This window comes from Megalops cyprinoides, chromosome 15 (assembly GCF_013368585.1).
Source record: "Megalops cyprinoides isolate fMegCyp1 chromosome 15, fMegCyp1.pri, whole genome shotgun sequence".
NCBI lineage: Eukaryota > Metazoa > Chordata > Actinopteri > Elopiformes > Megalopidae > Megalops > Megalops cyprinoides.
Window position 1 is genome coordinate 3,964,884 of NC_050597.1, and position 22,253 is coordinate 3,987,136.

At 45.4% G+C, this 22,253-nt stretch overlaps 1 protein-coding gene across 1 annotated transcript; it reads right to left on the minus strand.

The window, feature by feature from the left end:
• Positions 1-1,468: 1,468 nt before the first annotated feature.
• Positions 1,469-22,146, minus strand: pcgf6 (polycomb group ring finger 6). Its single transcript, XM_036546441.1, has 10 exons — positions 21,513-22,146; positions 20,692-20,791; positions 20,307-20,403; positions 19,624-19,679; positions 18,999-19,058; positions 18,592-18,709; positions 16,188-16,215; positions 14,698-14,796; positions 8,983-9,069; positions 1,469-2,195 (listed from the first exon to the last, which is right to left on the minus strand). The coding sequence occupies exons 1-10, from the start codon at positions 21,762-21,764 to the stop codon at positions 2,145-2,147; spliced, it is 948 nt and encodes a 315-aa protein (XP_036402334.1). The 5' UTR covers positions 21,765-22,146; the 3' UTR covers positions 1,469-2,144.
• Positions 22,147-22,253: the final 107 nt, after the last annotated feature.

The window sequence follows — 22,253 nt, forward strand, 5'->3', positions numbered from 1 at the left end:
TGCAACCGCGTTACGGCAGCTGGGCGGGAGGACCGGGTGCATTCACCCACAGCTGCGACCACTGGTGCAAAGTGCTCAGTCGTCTAGCAGGTTTCAGGTTCACCGGTCGCAGAGAGGGCCTGGTACTTTCTGCTCCCATTTCCCCCCCGCATATCGGTGCAGTTCGGCAGGCTGTCGCACCCCAAACTCCGACATTCAGAGGAATCAGGACTCTGGCTGTGCCTCAGAGAGGCTGCTGCTGAAAAATTCATGCCGCCCCTCTCACGCTTCACCTCCTACCGAAAAGCGAAAGTCGTCACACGCACCAAGGCCGCACCAGTTGTGACTCAGCATCTCTCAGGCCACCTGTGACATAGCTGGCGTGCTGCTGTTTTAAAAAGGTGACCAGACCCTGCGTTACCCTCCCACCTTTAAGGGATTCAAACTGCTCCCAAGAGTTTCGCCTTTTACTCTAAAATCTTCCAATCTTTCACCTTCCATGCAGAAGGGCAAAAAAAAAAAAATCAAGAAAATATTATGCATGACCAATCAGACCACTGACAAACTGGAAATATGTTACAGAGCAAAAACTGCAAACAGCAGTATTATTATGCTATTTTTATATTATTTTATTATTACCACAAATCTTCAACATTTCAGAATAAAAACTATAAGTCCCATTACCCAACAATCTTCAAATAAAACCCCAGCAATTCATATTATGGTCATATTACAGGCAAACAAAGTGTTAAACAGACTGCAGTGACTGTTGCCTTGGATACCGGTGTGAAGCCCGCACCGTGTCCCATCAGGCTTGTGGTCTCTCAGCGGGAGAGAGCAGCCTGGTTCAGCCCCGCGGCCCTGACGCAGCCAGACGGCTAGGTGAGGTGAGCGGGCCCCGCCACCGCAGTCACCGAGCCAGGACACAGAGGATAACGCACCGCGTTCAGGGCGGTTAACCCTGTGTGTCACGGCCGACTGAGCCCGAGTTCGCCATAGAGATTGGCGTCAATATCGCCACAAATCAGATTAGAATGACCTAATGTCAATCGGGAAATAAGATTGGCATGCTGTATAGACATACTGAAGGGCAGTGGTGTGGTGTAGTGATGTGCAGGGCTTTTAACTGAAAGGTTGCTGGGTCGACTCCCCACTGGGCACTGCTGCTGTACCCTTGGGCAAGGTGCTTAACCCATAATTGCCTCAGTAAATATCCAGCTGTGTAAATGGATAACATATAAAGCTGTAACATACGCAAGTCACTCTAGGTAGGAGCGTCCGCTAAAGGACAATAATGCAATGTAGTGTAATATACTAGATTGTCACAGGAGCACAGGAGGATGTTGTACTAAAGAATATGGAGATGCTCTGGCTCAACGCTTTGCATTTACTCAGCAAATATACTTAATTAGTAAAGCCTCAAAACCCCAGAGAGTTCAAACTGCAGAGCAAAGAGACTGATACATTTGCATAATGTTTTATTGGTGTTAGTACTGACATTCCCTGAAACAGCAAATATAGCTTGCCCTATGAAAGCCATACGCTCTGTAAGAAGGACTCATTGCCTGGCGTCAGCTACATTTAATTACACTGACTGAAAGATCACACAAGAAAAAGGAAACTTTCTCATGAAACAAATAAATATTACTAATAAAGACATGCTGTACAAAATAACGTTTTCTATTCACTGTCAACCATATCAATGCAAATGTAAAATAAAGACTTTAATGATGCAGTTTTTAGTATGACACGCCTACGATAATTCTTTGAACATCAGCGTATGAAGCCAGGCCCAGAAACAAAGAACAATAAACACAAAGATACAGGCCTTAAGGGCTCAAAATTAATTTAGCAGCCCCATTCTTATGCCCAAACTCTCATAACTCATTAATGTCATCTTAGCCTAGCAAAATAACAAATCATCCAAACAGTTTAAGATGTGAAGAAAGACGAACATTCCCTTGCAAAAGGGGCCTGGGTGACAGGCTGAATCCCGATATGCTGGGATTTTCCTGGCTCTTGTGACCGGACTGTGTCACTCAGGGGCAGCTTCCTGCAGGTGATCCTCCCCTGGTCTTCAGCACAGGGAGGGGCTGACGTGATGGAGGGCTGGAGAGTCCGAGCTGTCAGCATCCTTCCAGAGACCAGCCTATCGACCGCACTCTCTACGCCTGGGGGGGCAGAACGAGGCCAAAGTGGAGAACCAGGAGTCCATCCTTACAACACAACAGAGAGAGAGAGAGAGAGAGAGAGAGAGAGAGAGAGAGAGAGAGAGAGAGAGAGAGAAAGAGAGAAAGAAAGAAAGAGAGAAAGAGAGAGAGAGAGAGAGAGAGAGAGAGAGAGAGAGAGAGAGAGGGGTTTGTTTAAAGATCTGTATGTATTTAGGAAGTGCCTCTCAACTAGAACGCACAATTTCAATTTCATATGTGCCCCCAGTTCTACCTAGTCTGGTACACAGAGCAGCTGTTTGATGTCACAGTGGCCAGGATGGTTCGGTTGGTGGAAAACTACCTCCTCACAGCACTATAAATAGAGCAGACACAACAACAGCGGGACAGAGCTATTCAGTCTCACAAAACCTGATGCAAACTGCTCTCATTTCCTTCAATGGAGGAAGAAAGCTTTTTTAATACTGGTGACCAAAAAGGCTCTGAGACAAACCAGCAGTACATAACGGCAGGCAAGGTTGTCTGAGGACGGAAGGAGCCATGAGAATACTCATGTTAGCTGGGCGTGGACCTTACAGCTTTAACCATGATTTTAACACATGGGCAGGGCATTCCAGGCGTCACAAAGCCAAAAAACATAATCAATAGAGCAGTGTGGTGTAGTGGTAAGGAGCGGGGCTTGTAACCAAACGGGCACTGGTTTGATTCCTCGCTGGGGCACTGCTGTTATTGCTTTGGGCAAGGTAATTAACCCAGAGTTGCCTCAGTACATTTCCAGCTATAAAATGGATAAAATTGCAAGTCGCTCTAGATAACAGCGTCTGCCAAATAACAATGTGAATACTGCAGATGAGGATATTTAGTTGTTCATTAGCTCTGCACACTGCATTAGCTTGCTGTGGGATTGAATGTGTACAGGAGGAGAATGTGAAGCTGAGGAGCTGAAAGGGCGTTTTCCTTTTGTCTGTGTGAAGCGCGTTCCCTCGACTCCCAGGGGAAGTCACAGCACTGCGCCTGACGCAGTGGCGAACACGCAGTCCTGAGAGAGAGCGCTGTGCGCGTGGGAGCCTGTGCTCGCTGGAGCAGAGGCCCTCTGTGCGACGCCCTGCATGACGCAGCCCGAGGCTCGGCCACGTGAGCGCCAGCTCTCCACCGAAACCCGACACCGCCCCGCCCACCCGACCCCGACACAACCGCGAACCCGACCAATCACTCTCTGCCTGCCACGCACTGATGTGCTCTGCCCAAGACAACAGGTGTGCGCCTGCGATGCGGCGCCAAGTGAAATGATCATTTTCACTTGCGGCGGTAAATGCTAATATTTTTCTCTGATACCACTGGGAGATCCTTAGACTCCATTTGTGAAACGAATCAGGGTGGAACCCTTTTTGGCTACAAGGGGGAGGAAAAACACTAAAGCATAAAACTCCAAATCTTCTTTCACATTTCCCCCCCAGCACCTGAAAAGATTCAGCAGCAGTTCTCCTCTGTAAATGTTTAAAGCGGCTCCCTTGTGAGATATTATTTACGGCGTCTGTCTGACACTAACAAGCTCCTGCCGCCCCGAGGGAAGCAGCTCATTACGCTCTCCGCTGCGGCCCCCGCCAGCGGCACGGCCATCCTGGAGCTGGGAGACACACTCAAACACACCGCCTTTCAGCAGCCTGTCTACCTGCATGGCTCCAGGTAAAGCTGAGGGAAGCAGAATTTCAGAAGGGTGCTCACTACCGTTTGTATCTGTGAGGGCTTCTGTTCCGTTTCCTTAGCTGATTAAAAACTCTCTTGGCTCTCAGTAAGCAATTGTGAGGAAAACTTTTTCCATTTCCATGGCCAAAGGCAGATTTTCTAAACTTGGTTTTCAAAGATGATATGTGATACATAAAACTACTGTGTTATAACTGATATATCTTGTTTTTAACATTGGCCCTTTTCTTCACAAATTTTTGGGTAACTTTTTCTTATCACGAATTCTCAATCCAATTCTAAATCCTGTTTCTCCTTCCCACAGAGCAGTATGCCGAGTGAGTGGATTCATGTGGTATATGTGTTATATGAATTATTATTTTTCAAAGCCATAATAATTAAGCTTCTCTAACCAACCAAACAGTTGCCCCTCGCTTGCTTAATAATTGCTGCCCAGAGTGTTCATGCGAACACTGGGATTCTGGGAAAAGTCAAAGTGGTTTATTCCCTTCTCAGAGGAGATTAATTACTGTGTTTTCAAGCAGTGGAGAAATACAACCTCATGTAATTCCTAACAGCCATGCACAAGCACATCCCTCCGGTAACGGTTACCTTAAATCACCAAGGGTCAAACAGCGGGAAGCAGTTTTCAATAGTAAAAACGGAGCGTATTGCTAAATGTCTGAAAAAAAACAACCTTTCACGTACCATGCATCACCAAACAAGACATTTTAAACTCCACCTGCAATCAGGCCATTCAATCTCCTTAAGCTCTTGTCGTGCAGTAAAACGCTACAGACATACTGCTGGAAATGGATACGCATCCTCTCACCCAACCATAATCCACCGTTTGTGCAAGCTGTGATATAAATAAATAAATATGTATGTTAGCCGATCGTGGAGGAAAGTGAGCATTGCGGCTCTGCTCTCTCTGGCTCGGGGACGTGTTTGCAGACGGACTGCGGTCAGTCTGGTTCATAAGTAGGCGGGTGCATTAGCAGGCCCGAAAAGCACAGCGGGGTCATTCCTCTCCCCCGCACCACGGCCTGGCCGGGGTACGGCTCCGCACCCCGTGGGTACATCGCGCATTAGCAAAAACAGTGTCTAAACAAGCGCGGCCGACGGGGCCAGCCAGCAGAAATAACACTGTGGTGAAGTGCGGAGTGACGCTAAGCCGAAGTGACAGGGCTTCCCGTCCAGTGCGGAGAGGCTTTCTGTGGGACGCACTGCGGCCGGTGCCAGGGTAGAGTCTGGAACCAGCCCAGATTGATCTGTGGACGCTTCTGTGGAGCTGAACCTGATGATTAATGGGGGCACATGTCCTTTGACAAGTCACTTCTCATTACATTGGCCTTTCTTTCTTTCTTTCTTTTTTTTTTTTTTTAAAGTGTCTCATCTCTTTTCTTTTTCCCATGCATTTCAAAAGGGCAGCTTCAAAACTTTTATGTTTTTCTTTTTAGCTTCGTTCCACAGTAGCGTTTCTTTGGCCTCTGAATAATTCAACCCCCCACTCCCAGCACTTTAATATAGTCTATTAATAGGTTTTCAGCTCTTTTACCAGTTGATTGGTTGCCTTTTCATTTTGTATATTCTTTTTATACATTCATTAAATATACAATTTCTGCATATGAAGCATCACACAAATGGAACAGCAGCAAAATGCACTGGACCATAGGGCACGGGGTAAGTACCTGTAAATGAGACTCGGACATATTGTCTACGAGCTGATGCATGGTTAAAAATTAAAGGGCAAATGAAGGATATTACAGTGTTCGGGAGCAGGGGTGCTGGAGAGAACCCCACTGTCCAGACACTTCAGTTATGAAAGAACACCCTTAGGACACATTATTGAGGACAGTGTAGTCTGCTCACAGAATGGAAATAAACCAGGGAACAAAAAAATCACCCTCAGCTCAACTGGCCTTGAAAAACATTCAGCACTCAGTGTTGGAAAGGACATTGGGAGCATTATGCATTAATATACTGTCACATCTGTTGCTGTCACATAAGGATATAGTGGATTATCCACAATCAATGCAACTGATCAATTTCTGTACGAGGAGAGGGAAAACCTGTTTAAAGAGAACGATGATATGAAGCACCGGAACTTTAACGTTAGAAGAAATGAACGATCAATTTTATTCTTGACTAAAACAGCCAACTCTCAGGTTATGTTGTTCTGTGAAGTCACAGAGCACTGGTGCTTTGGATGTTTTTGGCATAAGAGTGCGCTTTTCTTTCTGGTATAAGCACCCTTCCCTCCCTCCAGTTTAGGGCCTGTTCCCCTCTCTATGGTATAAGTTCTCTTCCCTCTCGCTGGTATAAGGGCTTTTCCCTCTCTCTGGTATAAGTTCTCTTCCCTCTTGCTGGTATAAGGCCTTTTCCCTCTCTCTGGTACAAGGCCTTTTCCCTCTCTCTGGTATAAGGACTTACTGTAGGTTTGTTTCCTGTGCTGTAATTGGCTGAGATCCCTCCAGCTGGCTGTGCAGGTGCAAGGTGACATAGTGAGGGCAGCGGATGCAAGAGCTGCCAAAGGAGCCAGAATCTTATCATCTTCACGCTAATTTACTGTCTGCCAGCTTTGCAGGGCTCAGATAAGACGAGGTACAATTCAATTACGTTACCTCAACTGCATATTAAGGATTTCAGATTGAAACTCTCTTTTGGAAACAAACGGATGATCCCCCCCCCCCCCCCCCCCCCCCCCCCACCTTCCAACACAGCAGTGCGCACTGACGTTGTTGCATGTTGTCAATGGATACGGTGATGTCAGAACCAGAAACAGCAGTGCGTGTTTCAGAGGTCTGAGCTGATATTGTGCTACAGATGAAATATTTAGTACAGCCTTCACAATTTGTTTTGTGCATTGATAATTATAATATCCAGTTTGATAATCACCCAGCAATGTCCCTCGGCATCAAGTGTGGCCACGTCTTAATAGCTTTCGTTTTGCAACTGTCATTAAATCACACGCACGAATCGTATAAATGTATGTGCTGTAACGTACTGCAGTGTAATGCCTGCAATGCTGCAGTAAAGGCAATTACACACCATGAGGGATGTTGTTAATTGCTCAATAAACCCACTGCATCATAAGCTGACGGGAAAAAGTGTGTTGTGTAACTGGCGTACCACACACACATTGCATGAACGATGAACATCAGTGACTTGCTTTGCTTCTTTCATCTGTCTCTGTCTCTTAATAACAAATGATGCATTACTCCCTCTTTCTCATGAGGAACAATAAATTACTTTCTCTTTCTCTTAATAAGAAACTAGGAAATGCTTTCCCTTTCAAGAAACAGCAAATTACTCTCCACTTCTCTTAATAAAACACAAAGGACTTCTTTCTCCTCCTCTAAAAGCATGGCTCTCTTCCCCTCTCTCTGAGCTCCCCCCCCCTCCTCGCTCCCCGATAGCTGCTGTGTGCTTGCATGTTTCAGATCTGCCCTGCCCTCCCTCTCTGGTGCATTTGTGTGCTGACGTGAGCGTGGATCTGCACTGGCCACACCTTAAATCTGCAGCATACATGTTCTTCTGCAGAGGTGTGTCCTATGTGTGTGACTGCAGCACCGTCCTTCAGGACTGCAGAGTCAGCACCGCTTATCAAACACTGCACTTACACCCCGTCCGCCGCGCTGCAACGCTACAGAGCGCGACAGAACGCCACACAACAAACTCAATATCAGCTTCTGGTTATTCAGCTGAGTGCAGATCACACTCATAAATCGCATGACACCAAGCAACAATTACATCTGCATTATTCTTATAACTCCTTGCTTTGCTGCTTACAAGACAAGGAGCTGCCTTCTGACTGGAACGGTTTGAATGCCCTTCAAAGTTTATCAGCTTTCTGCACTACACCGTGGAAAGGGCATTTAATGCTAGAGTTTATCAGATAATGGGCAAATCGGTGACAGGCTGACAATAGAAATCAACCTCTTCATACGGTGACACTGAAAAAAGAAAGAACCGTGACCGTTATCTAGTCCTCCAGAACATGTCCTGTGTATCTCCACTGCATATGCCGATACTCAAAGCGATTCCTACACATCTTCCATTTACACAGCAAGGCATGAGGTATTGCTGACCATCTTGCTTGATGGTCCAGCAGAAATACTCCAGCCCTGACTCTGTTTCCAACTCAAGAGCCCTAAGCCTCCCCTGCATCGGGAAGGTCAGATATTCTGGTGCTCATTTAATGCTTGCCTTATCAGTAGCGTTAAATGAATAAAATATAATGACCACCTCCATACATTTCTAATTTCAAGCTAAACCCAGTGTCAATCCCAAGGGTAACTTATTAAGGCGCCCAATAAGGTTATCTATCCACAGAGGTGGTGCAGTAAGGTAATAGGTTTGCAAGTGATTCTGCTGGAACTCTTGTGGAGACCAAAAAAACTGCTGCTCCCAAGCATTTTGTGTTCCTTTTTTTTTTTTTAAATATCTGTTCTGCGGTTATTAACCATTTCTGGCTGGCAGGTTCAGGTAGAGAAAGATTCTGCAGCTGAAGCAGAATTCAGCAGTCTACATAAAGCTCCTGCAGAATGGTTCTCCCAGCTCTCTCTGTTCCAGGGGCCTTGCTTTCTGTCACAGGGTTTGAATAGAGAGCATTTTGCCACGCTGCAGAATAAGGCCCTTCTCCCAGTGGGAGACCTGGGATTTTTTTCAGGACTGCCTGCCCTTCACGTTTCCCTTTCTAACAGAACAACCCGAACCCTCTGGAGTAACTGGCACAGTTTGTATTACCTGTCTAGAAAGTTATTTTTAGACAGGCAGTATGACAAAGTGGCAGAGATTTCAAACAACATGGCCACTAACTGGAGAACTGCAGAAATTCTGTAGACTAATATCCCTGTGCATATACGCACACGTGCGCGCACACACACACACACACACACACACACACACACACAAAACAATACACCGTACTGAAACACTGCCGAAACTGTGTAAGGTATTGCAAGAACCCTTGAGAGAAAGCAGCCTGTATTACAGCAGGTTACACATAAGACATGCAGTGTATCACTAACTATACTGTATGTAACAAAGCAGCCTGTATATAGCCCAGACTGAGCCCTTCAGCAGGGAGTCTGCTGCGTCCCTCACAGGCTCAAAGCTACCTGCTGCTTGACACTCTCTGGACTCGCACCTGTAAGGCACTTTCTCCCATGGTCTTCTGAACTTCTCTCAGCGACTGGAACCCGTCCAGGAGATGCTCTCCACAGACGACGTCCACCTGTCACAATGACAAACGGGAAAGCATTCATGGATCAGCTCTCTCCACAGCTTGCGGCTGGATAATCAGATTGCACAAATGCTAATGTGGCTGCAGGGCCACTCCATGCCGATGAAAAACCTCACGCTTCTACTGAACTTGCACAAGTTGCATGATTGTGTAGACTTGTTTTGGTTGGACTTTATTTAAAAGATTCCTCAAACATATGAATAAATAAGAAAAAAAAAAATCAATGTTTTCTGGAATAAAATGCATTACTTGCAAACAATATGGCTTTGCTTATGTATGTGTGTGTGCATGCATATGCTATACATTCAAGTGAATGCGCACACAATCAATGAGCAAGAATGGATGTAAGGTAGTGAGGCTGGCAGACATAAGCTTATAAAATCTAAATCAGGTTTAGTATGTAAGTATGAGTGCTTTCAGCTTCCAGAGGAAGGATACCACCATATGGCCCCCTGTTGCCACACCCACCAGACCTCCCCTATTGCCCAAATATGGTCACTCACTTCCACCTTCTCTGTGGAGGCATCAACAGCATGAAAACCCTGAGAGACTAACCGAGTAATCGCACGACGCGCTCAAACAGCCATCGATCCCTAAGCAACACACATTTCATTACCGTGATACTGTATGGCGTGAGTGAGGAGAGAGGCCAGCCCGCTGCCAGGCCCGGTGATCCATACTGTAGTGAGGGCCATTTAGAAAAGGCTGAGCCGCGCTGTTTCTGCTGTTAAAATATTTACCGCTGGTGGACAGCGGCGCGGCAGGAGCGGCTCAAATGGAGATACCATTTTGCAGAGCGCTATAATTAGCGCGTGGATCGATGGCGGGATGAGTTATTAATTAAATGGCGGTTTGGAGGGGCGCGCAGTCAGCACGTGGAGACTGACCGTGCCCGTGCGGGATAATTCATCACTCCACGTGGTCAGGGGAGGGGAAAAACTAATCACGCATGAGCCAGCGACTGACACTGCATGAATCTTATGTGTATGGGGCCGAATACCAATGTGTCATGGCACACGTCTCTTTTTTTAACCCGGGTTTCAAAATTGCATTAGCTGTGATGCCAAAAATCTGAAAAAAAATGACATTTAGTATGTTAAAGACAGTGGAAAGGTCTCCATGTGACCTCACCAGGGAGGTCAATAACCACCAGGAAATGTTGTCTAATTACCATAGCCGTCACTGTAGCATTGCTCTGTTTGGATTAAGAGGTATCTTAGCCCACACATGCAGACCAGGGTAGAAGGCTGGAGTTGGGCTGTGGTAAAATACAAAATGCCTTGTTTTAAACAATACACACTTAATACAAACTAACCTTTGAGTATGAGACAGATGATTTATAAATCAGCTAAATAATGACCATTAATCTAAAAAAGGAGCAGCATATGAAAATATGGACACTTGGAGAGACTAATAATTTATCATCAGCACTTATTAAATGGTAACTCAAAGCTAATCAAAGTACTGATGAATGTAAATGTGCATGTTTTTCAAATCAGTCTGTTCATGTATCCAATTCCCCCTCCTTCCTCCTTGACTTTTTACAATTTATCCTCTATTATCCTCTCAAAATTCTATGCTTTGATATGAAACTAGTACTTACATGCACAGTTACCAATTCAGACCTGCATCCAGTAAGCTTAGAACGTAACCCTCCCCTTCAAATCAATAACACCAAGTCAGCTTTACAATAAGACTTGCATCAGAGGAAACGGAGAAATACAAAACCCCGTTTAAGCTGGGTTCTAGGCTTACAAGATGCAGATCAGAACAGTTCTCCTAGAATCTTTACTGAACTGTCCTCTTTACAAGCCAGACTCATTTAAATATTTATTTTACTCTTAACTTACTAATTCAAACACGGAAAAGTGGACATTTTAACATGAGGGAGGGAGACCTTCAATCCATGAGGCCATGCAGGGACCGCTGTACGGACGTCCATACATTCACTAAGTGCTGAAGCCTCCCTGCTATTTCTCATCACGTACAGCCACTGCACTGGTGCCATCTGGCGCTTCCTGCTCAAGCCTCACATCTCAGCCACTTACAAGGCCCTGTGTCAACCCTCTGAGTCCCACCCAGGGGAGAGGAAGTGGTCACCTTTTCACGCTTTTTCAATCGATCGGTCGCCAGAGAAGTGGGGGGGTGGGGGGTGGGGAGGAACTGCAGCAGCACCGGGCAGCTCAATGACGGCTGAAAGTCACTCTTTCAACAGCCCCCCCCCCCATCTATTCCCTCAGTGGGACTGTACAATGACACACACACACACACACATACGCACACACAAAATCAGGAACGGCGTGCTGTGTGTTCTAATGCTGCAGGATCATCATGTTACTGAGACAGCACACGGTAATTTCAGCACAGTCAGTGCCTTACTCAGCTACAGCGGTGCTCACAGCCATGTCCTCTCACAGGGGGGGCTAACACAGAGATAATGGATTTATGGTGTTACAACGGGCTATGCAGTTTTCTGTTCTTTGCCTTCCCTTTCAGGCAGAAAGTCATGCACATATTAACCAGCCTGGTAACTGTAAGTGACAGAGAGTCGGTACAGTAGCCGCCAGGTCGATATACTCCCTGTAATAAATGCAATTGAAATGTGGGAGAAATGCATTTCAGACGATCCCTTCACATCCGCTCCTCTGGTTAGACATGAGTGACGGGAGTGACAGATTAGACTGAGCTGTGCGGCTAATGTAGCATGGCCCTGAGACCCAACACCGACACTCCCACCCGCCCCGCCCCCAGCCTGACTGACACTCACACAGCCCCGCCCCGGGTGTTCCCTGGCCTCCATGTATCCCACGCTGCACCTGGGTGGATCATCCTCAGGAGGGTAGTGAAAGTAGCTCCTTAAGCCCCTAATCTGCAGACTGCTCTTTAAACCTACAGATGCACACCTCTACAAGTCCCACACAAGCCATTGTGCCACGTTACACTGTCCACCACTAAAACTGCTATATCCCTGCTGAAAGCAAAAGCAGCCCCCCATGCATCAAGAACTGGACCCTCGAGGACTACACGCCATGCATATTCTGCTGTATAACTTTTAAGATTTAAGATTTAGATTTAAGTCTTAGTAAGGTGTGTCTTATGCACCATATATTGCTGTGTCTTACAACCCACATGTTTTAAAATTCTTAAGTACTATTAAGAACTTCACAGGAAATTCTTTACTACTCTATTTGTCCACGCAGCGCCGGCCAGAAGCAGATGGGCTCCCCCTCTGACCTGGGTTCTGCTCAACGTTTCTTCCTATCAGTCAGGGAGTTTTTCCTTGCCACTGTCGCCTTTGGCTTGCTCTGAGGGGGTATCAGGCCTGGAATACCGATGTAAAGCTGCTCTGTGACAACACGTTGTAAAAAGCGCTATATAAATAAACTGAATTGAACTGAATTGAAATTTGAATTGAAAAGCTACACCACTGAGGGAAGAAAAAAAAGAGACATTACAGACAGAAAAGAGAAACTGCTATGCCACTGTTCAGAGACAGTTACTACACCTGCCACTATGACAGAAAAATGAGAGGGCACAGCTTAACACATCACTGTCCAACCTAACAGAGACACCCCGTGAATGTGACACAGCGTTATTACTCAAGTTTCACACAGAAACTGGGAGTAATAAAATAAAACTTCAGGGCCTGCTGGGGGTCACAGAACCTGCCAGGGAAAGAGACCAGAAGGAGGCTGTGGCCCGTCTGATTTCCACTGTCTGCTTTTATCCTCTTAACTGAACAAAACCCGGATTCCGGTAAGCCAGCTCCCTCTTGTGCCACAGCGAGAGCCGACACACACCCGACGCACGGCCCGTACGGCCCGTACGGCCCGCCCGGTCCCCCGAGCCTCCGCCGCCGCTCCAGTCAGGCAGGAATGAATAATGCAAAGCGACATCCTCCCGAAAACCCGGGCCCTGCGGAACCCCGTCAGCCTCCGTCACGCTCGGCTGCACGCAGAACGCAGACACCCCGCTTTCCACAGCGAGAGCTCGGGACCAGGGCGCCCCCCCCCTCGCCCCCGTCCTCACGCACACATGTGTCTGTGCTTTCTCATGCTTCTTCATGCATGCACGTGTCTCTGTTTCCGCATATATGCTCACATGCGTTTACTTTTTCATATATTCACATGTACATATATGCTCCTGTGTGCCTCAGCCTCCCCATGTGCACGCCATATTAATACTTCATATGTAAAGAGACACACCCTTTCTCATACATACACGTGTCTTTACGCATAGTTATGAGAGCGCGCTCATTTGTCTTGCTACTTATTGATTTTTTGCTTTGCCCCTTATGCTGTCTTTGTCTTTCACTGTAGCACCATAGGTGCCAGGGAAATGTTATTTCAACCCTACTGTATACTTGTATATAGAGGGGCTAACAATAAAAGCTCTCTTGACTTGACTCTTGATTTCCGAGAGCAGTGCTATGTACACGGTAAATTGTAATTAAATTCTGAAGGAGGAGGGTCGGGAGCGCGTTATGACACTGTGGAGGTGCTCTCGTGTGCGTGTTCTGAGGGAATCGGCTGTGTGCCGAGCAGGGTTTGCGTGCCGCAGGCTGCAACCTCTCCGCGTTACAAGGCAGCGCCGCTCCTGTGCTCCTGGGCGATTTCCCGCCTTCATCCGCGACTCGCACCTGATGAATTATTCAGCTGCGCTCGCGCGGTAGGGGGGGGGCGGCACTCTATTACTGCATTCCAACAAGAAAGAAAATCTCTCAAAGCACACGGCGTTCCATCGGAGGACTCCCTGCGCCTCCTGAGCAAGACAGCGCTGACTGTGACAGTGCTGGACACAGAGCATTCCCCCGTCTGAATCCCGATTTGTGCAGATCCTAGCATACAGGGACTGATTTCACATGTTCTGTAAAAGCTCTACTTTCCCACAGGCCTGGGTGTCTTTAGGGGGCTGCCTGCACTGAACACGTAATTTAAAGTCTTCTATGAAGGATGAAAGTCGCGAGGCCTTAAAATCTGCTAATCACATCAACAAAACAGAATGCATCTAAGAAAACAGAGATTTGGCACAGTGTCCCAAATTACTGTAACTTTGATTACACAAAGGTAGAGAAAATAAAGATATTGTCACGGAGCTTTGTTCTGAGACAGAGTGCCCCCTCAGGGGATCGCAGAATACGAAACCCCACACCGCCTGTGTAATCTGCCGCATCGGTGGAGAGGGGCGTTCCCCGTGACTCTGCCTGATCTCAGGATGACTCCCCGCCCCACTGTTCCTGGCTGATGTGATACATGATCATGCCATTCCCGGGGCCCAGTCTCTCTGTCTCTAAGCCTGGGTTAGAATCTGTGTGCAGTGCACCGTCTCTCAGCGCGCTCTGACACCAAGGGCTCCTCTGAGGCACCGCCCAAACTGCAGCCACCTCCCCCCCGGGACCGCCTGCATCTGTTGCCATGCCAACGCAGTGACACAAAAAACAGCCCATGAAATGTGCCTGTTACCTTCTCGTTACCTCCTTACCGATGTGTCTGAGCAGGATTACTGCACAGACCACGCAGGTTCCCCTCATCTGTTCACGAGGACACAGGTAAATACTGCGAGGGAGGCGGTCCCTCCCACACCTGCGGCGTGATGGCAGCGCTGCGGCCGAAGGCGTACCTGACAGCCGGAGTTCAGCTCCATCTTCCTCCTGATGAAGAGCTCCACGTGGCGGATGGTGGCCTCTCCCGACACCCGGATGTACTTCCTCTCCAGCGGCTGCGTGGGGACGAACAGGCCAATCAGAAGGCTGGCCTGCGCACGGGCTTCCACGCCCTGACCTCCACAGCCAGCCACAGACAGAATCCAGCTCCCAAGAATCCCATTATGCTTAAGTCTACTTTTTCAGTTTTTCTTCCAAACTGAAAGGAGCACATGCACACTGTTTGAATAACAAAAATGAGCTGTAACAAATTCAAACATGCCAAATTACATATTGAACTTGCATCATATCTACAGCTCTTCCACTGATGCTCATCTCCCATAAACACAGGCTGAGCTGTAAGCTGCTGTGTTTTCCTGACAGCTCCTCTCCTCTCCTGCTCTCTGGCCTCCTGCTAACAGCCCTGCTGCTCCTCTACGCCCTTCCTCCTGCTGGAAGGTCACTGCCGATCAAGCCCTTACCCTCCACAGCGGACACGCTGACACAGACTGTGTGAAAATGTTACGCCCTCCAGCACAGAAGCTACCGGAATTTCAATTTAAACAGAGATTTTAAATGTATTTTACACAGCAACTGAAATTAATTCAGTACTTAAAACTTGCTTACAACTGTACAGCATTACATTCTCTAGGGAAGTAGGTTAATTTCATTGAAATACATTCACTCTCACTCTCAAACCAAGAGTCAGCAATTAAATCCTGGCATATAACGCAAGAACGCAGTGGGTTTCCTGTAAAAAAAAAAAAGACATGTATTGAGGTAGGAGAGACTTTCTCCATAACACTATACACTCAGCATGCCTCTTTAGAACATGCAGCTAAAAGAGTTTTTCCACCCTGTGGATACAACAGCAAAGATTATCATGCATCATCTTACAAAAAGCAAGGATGGAGCTTCAATTAGTGTCTGGTGGCATAATTAGCTCAACTGGTGAATAATAAGCAAAAAATCTTCGACAGCACTGGGATGAGGCCAGAACTAATTTTAAATGCAAAGTGTCTGAAATTCATTGTTTAATAAGCTCCCCACTGTGTTAAGTATCACACAGTTAGGTCCACTTTAATGTAACTTCACTGACAATAAGTGTCTTCCTCCCGGAACATTGACTTTACAGACTCAGATCTCCGAATTTGCATCACAGCAGGCAAACTAGCAAAGGGGTCAGAAGGTGAGGCCACAGCTCTTCCTGCCCGAGGAGTTCCTCCCCCGCAGTAGTGGCGGCTGCAGGGGGCACTGACTGGGTCTGTGTTTCAGACACATCCACATCCTCGCTAACGGATGCCAAGCCTGCGTTTACTCTGACCCACCCAGTACTGCAGTCCCCGCAGCCTCTCTTTCACACAGAGAGGATTCACACTGCAACTCCCACACTCATCACACCCACAGCAGGTGTAACATCATTTGGCACGCAATGTAATATTTGAAATAAATCTGAAACAGTCATTACCTTGTAGTTCTCAATGCCTTCTTCCGCTCTGTAAAGCAAACAAAAAAGATCACATGATTTCAATGCTTTTCATATCCAGACATCTGTAACCTGAATGAAACTTGTGACCAAAAAAAAGCAACCAAAATTTAGCAGAAAATTGATCGATTGAAAGTTCTCATATAAGAGCCCAGCTTATTCCCAAAGGCAGACAAATTGAAATAAAAATGCCTTAAAACGCCATGTAAAGATAACCTTTACCAAAATCCATCCATTAAAATAAAACATTTTCATTTCAGCTATCCAGCAAATGAATAAATGAATAAAAAAATTCATAAATGACAGATTGGTGCTTTCATGCCGAGCAGCAGACATTTTAGTTCCACTGACTGACATGGTGGCACTCCACGAGTATAACATCACATTCCTGTCACTTTCCGGAAGGCCCTGTGTATTTATCAACACTGGCCATCTGATGATGCGGCTCATCTTTAAAGCATGAGGCGCAGCTGGCTGTCCATCCAGCCACCAACACCTCCTCTCACAGACAGCCACACATTTATAATTGGAATCTGTCTGGAAGTGCAAACCGCAGCTGATCCCAGACCAGTGACCTTCAGCCTTTTGTCTGGAATATCAAAGATTTCAATTGTGACTGAGCATTTGTATTTGAGAGGGACTTCTTGAAAAAAAAAAAAAAAAATACTGACTTCACACCACTGGTGTATAATTGAGGGTGGTAGGTGGTAAAAACTGATTGTTGATTTCCCACACTGAAAAAAAGAAAAACTGCAAGCCTATTCACCCCACACATTTCAGATGCACCCACCCTGGTAGCCACACCCTGAAGAAGACGCATGTCTGTAGCCCGCACTACAACGCAATACGGCACTGTTACATAACAATACCCAATGGGAGCAGCGCCCTTCCTCAAGTAACACCAACATAGAGCCATTACTCAGGTGAAAATTAGTTTCATGTGTCAAATGTTGTAGCTGGACAATATGCAAGTCCCTGCATGTTTTTATTATACAAACACTGAGAAACAAACTCCAGTTTTTCAATTGCAATCATAATGTGTAAGATTTACACTGACTTAAGGAGCCACCAACATAGTGAGGTCCATATGAGACACACTACAGTCATCAAATATATATACCATATATACCATATATACCACTATAGTAACCAAATTGTCGAATGGACACACAGCTCTGTAAACAACATCTGCAACAGTCCTCTATGATGAACTGTGACAGCGAAGTACTCCTACGCCTCTGTTAACATCTGACTGCTTATTTTATCGATACAAATTTCCCCCTAGTTAGCAATGATAAAGGAAAGCTATCTTCCGATTTTGCACTTGATGCGCAAAGACAACAGGATCCGAATGTTAAAGAGACAGCAAAGGACACTCAATAGGTCACCTCAGATCTGAATGAGAAACACGTCCAACATGCTAAGCAGAACAGAAGGTACTGCAACAAAGGTGCATATGTTTCGGCTAAAGCCTTTCCTCAAAAGGGCAAAAGGGCGTGGCCAATCTGTGACAGGGTATTGCAACACAGCTACAAAAAGATAATAAACAATACCTGGTGCTAAAACAGCGTGGATAATTACATCATTCTCGAGAGTCACACCTCTCAATAGAATAGGCTTAAGATAGGTTTGTGAGTATGTGGCATGGTAGAGCTTTGCATTTCATGTGTACTGCTAGCTAAAACAACATATTCATAAAGAGAACTGTGCATATTATTTAATATTGTTCTAGGTTTATCTGTCAAAATGTTAAGCAACATTCATTACAGCCAGAATTTAGTGGTCAACACAAAAGCAAATAAAGACCAGATAGGTCATCCTGGCTTATCCGTATTTGGAAAATTAGCTTGCAGACATTCTCAGGAATCCCCTGAAAAATGTTAATGTGACCAAAGCTCCACCTACTGGTAAAAAATGGTACGTGCGTAAATAAGATTTCGACGATGAGAAGACAATGTCAAACACTCCACAACATACTGTACAACACCGTGACAAACGCGATGAGATGTCATGATTTTTGAGGACAAGAATAGACTACTTTTCCAAAAGAGATTTAATAAACAAAAAAATCAAACTTACAATTACTAACTTCATGTACACACACTTTCACATGTGCCTGCATCAAATTTTAAAAATGATTTCTAAAAATCTTTTTATTTTCGGAAATAACATTGTAACAGATTTAATGCCTATCAACGCATTCCATCTATACAGAAGAAAAAGCTGGATGACAGACAGTGAGCAAAGAAATGCAATGACCTAAAAGCTGGTTTCAGCGAGAAGGCAAATATAGTTTAAAATAATCAACATGGATAATCAACAGAAAAACAAATTCAAGACACACCGGTGGGTCCCTGCATGTTAAGGGTTAAATGACGGCACTGACCCAACAAACTCCAGCAGCAGGGAGACGTCCAGCTCAGAGGGAAGGGTGAACACGGACTGGGGTAGCATGTCCTTCTTCTGCTTGTTGGCCTTGGCAACGGTCACCGGGGAGACGGCCACTGCAAGGCCAGACAGCAATGATTAAGATCAAGCACATCCACGGGCAGCCATTACTGCACTGACAGTTACAACCGATGGGCTGCCAAAGACACGCCACAGCCTCGCATTTAAAGTTCTGGGGTCATCTCAAAAAGAATATTCTCGCAGAGACAAATGGCTGACATCTTTTTGAAAATTAATCAGTAACAGCAGAGGAAAAAATATTGTTTCTTATCCGCTGTCCAGTTTCACCCCCACAGCTGCAGAAAAATACTTTAAAAACACTGTGCGATAAAAACACAGCCCCACCTGGCTTGGGTACTTCCAGTCCTCTCTCTTTGTAGAATGCATACATCTGCTCTCTTTCTCCTAAAACAAAAATGGCTCCTCAGAGGTCTACTTGGACTTCAGCATGAAAACCACTGAGCTACGACTTTCCAGACATTACAAGTTTCATAACAGACAGTAATCGCAGTAAGTGATGGGTTCTTCAGCATCACTGTCCTATGCTTTAGAAACTGAAGTCCTGCTGAGAAAAAAAAAAAAAACGTCACCAAAGAAATAGGCTGAGCTTCATTATATGACTTTAAAATGGATATCAACTGCAAGCCACTGGACATCTGAAAATATAACAAAGAACAGTAACACCAATTAAATGAGCAAGTAACACTTATACATTTACCTTGGATGCATACACTCGTGTTCTATTGTGCTGGAGGTTGCTTTGGATAAGACTGTGTGCTAAATACATGTAATGTAATGTAATTTACCTTTGTGCTGAACAGGTTAAATGTGCCTCCCAAATCAACAACTTCAATTGATTCTAATTTGCAGGATTTTTTCCCACAAACTCACACAATAACTTCAAGTAAAGTATACAGACACGACTGACCATTATAACTTACACAAATAAACGAATACATTATGTACTTACGTTCTTCTAGATTTGGTAGCATCTTGTACACAATGTCTTGTAGCTGCCTGTCTGGCCTGTTGAGAAGCAGAAAGGGGTGTTTTATAACACCAATAGAAAACTCACGTAAGAGCCCACTATACCTGCACGCATGTCTCTCATTAAAAAAAGCATGGAACTAATCACCTTCTCATCATGATCAATATAAACACTGCCCTATTTAGGTCTCTGATGCATGCTTAGGTGTGGTTCCTCAGGTTAATATCACCATAGTAATATTCTCATGGGTTCACTAAAGCTCACTACAGACAATAAGCAGTCTACAATAGCACGAGGTAATTAAACCTCTTAATAGGAATTAAACATCTGTTCTGACATCTGATCAAAATTCTGGACTCTGTGTGTACAATTACTGCAGTTAAGGCAGAAAGAATATATTTAGTTAAAAGGGGCATTCAAAATTAACTGATCAAAAATAAATAAATAAATAAATAAATAAATAAATAAATAAATAAAAACCATTGGGCATGGGTAAAAGGTAACTTAACTCCATTCTACAATGGTTGAATAAATCAAAGTAAAAAATGATGACCATCGTGCTTTTTTCATACACTGCCCTCAGAAAAGAGTCACTAGCGAGACACAAATCTGGACAGGAACCGTGGAACCGTTCTGGATGGGCAGCATCAAGAACCGTGAAGTACCTGATATTGTACAGTGGCTGAGTCTGATGAACAACAATGTTGCAATTCGGACATCTGTTACTGTAGAAGAAGTGCTTCACGATGCAGCTTTTGCAGACTGAGGACGCAGAGAAATCATCGTGAGGAAAGACACGTTTTAAGGAATCATTTCAGAAGCAGGAACATTCAACCAATGTGATGAGACAAAAAATTTACAGATGAATTCGCTTAATTCCTGACAATGACTATTACCAGACATATCTTATGCAATAAAATGAGGTTGCCTTTCCACAGAACATTAATTTACACTGACAACAGTCGATGCGTAACAATCCGTAACATTAATCGGAAATCTTACACAAAACATACACCATGTAAAGTTAAAGCAGAAAAATTTGGGACTCACAAGTGTGCAGACATTCAGTGATGGTGGTGGCATCGATGAAGAAACCGCTGCACAGGCCGCAGCGGATGTAGGGGTACAGTTCAGAAAGAGGGACTGATCGCTGAACAGCAGAAGGGATAACGTTAGACGAACGGGATAGCCTACATCTCCATCCTCCCGTCACCGGCTTCTCTTACAATATACAGCAACATTGTAACAACAAGAGTAGCTGACTAACTCTAGTAAGGGTTTAATGTTACACCAGTATTTGCAAACATTGTGCAATCAATTGCCATTCTCGCGAAACACTGTCTAAACACCAAGGTAGCTTCATTGTAAGGCACTACAATTAAACTAAACTTGACTTAACTACTTTAGATTTTTTTTTTTTTTTTGCCAGAGTGCTCATTGTAAATACCCTGACACAACAAACAGCTTGAAAGCCACATACGTTTAAACGACAGTCATCAATGAAATTTGTGAATTCAACATGAACTATGACGGCAATTTATGAGGGTCCAGATTTCGGTTTTAACTACCATTTAATTTGCATGCGTTTGTTGTAGTCGTTATGCGTTAGCTAGCTAGCTGGCTAACCTTCCCGAGGTTGCTCTCGCAGTGCCAGTGCAATAAAATAAGTCAGTTAGCTGGCTAGCTAACTGAATAATTTTGCACCACCAAACTTATTTCGATTAGAAAGCGAAATGTATTGTGCCAGAATCCTACAACTGCTAGTTTAGACAGGCTAAGTAAGCTAGCTAATACAGTTCCGTCGCCATTTAGCTAGATAGCTACCTGGTTAACTAGCTAGAAGGCAAGACAATGCTGGCAAACGAAGTTACCTCATCGTCTGTATCATCAATGGACTCGCCGTCGTCAGCTGCATCTGAACCACGGGTTTCGCCCGGTTCCGAGTTCGTTTCGCAATGATCGGCCGGTTTACCAGCTTCTGATTCGGGCTTGCTACCGTGCGCCGTCGTGCACCCGGCATCTCCGAGTTCCCGCATTTCTTCCATGGCTTCCCCGGTCATTTGCAGTGCCGCGGCGTGCGTTTCACACGCACCGCCGCTCATGGAGCTGTCCCCCGATGCCATGATCACACAAATGCCCGTGGGAAAAGTTGGAAAAGGAAAGGATAAACAACGTCCCACAGCAACAGGCTACTGTATGCTTTAGTACGACAGTCGTAAAGAGAGTGCGGATCCTTTAAGGTTTCATCAGTTGCTGCAACTAACCAGCTACATTGCACCAAGCCCAATGCAAGAGCCGCCGTGCGAAGGGGGGAAATGGTTAGAATCGCGGGATATTGGCGGGATACACTGACCCTGGATCGGTTGTTAAGACGCAGATACAAGGCCGTGTTTCCGCGAAAGTGGTCTTCGCGTCTGCGTCATGGTCGTAAGGTCATGCACTATGTGCCTGGCTTTAAATCTTTCTGTCACTAAGCACCGGTCATCAGACAACCATACCTGCGTACTTCTGTATTTCATCTGCGGTTCAGTCCGACCTAGCATGTAGGTTTGAAGAATATAGAACTAGTCAAATAGGTGACATGCTGGTGATTATAGAGAATAAAGATAGGA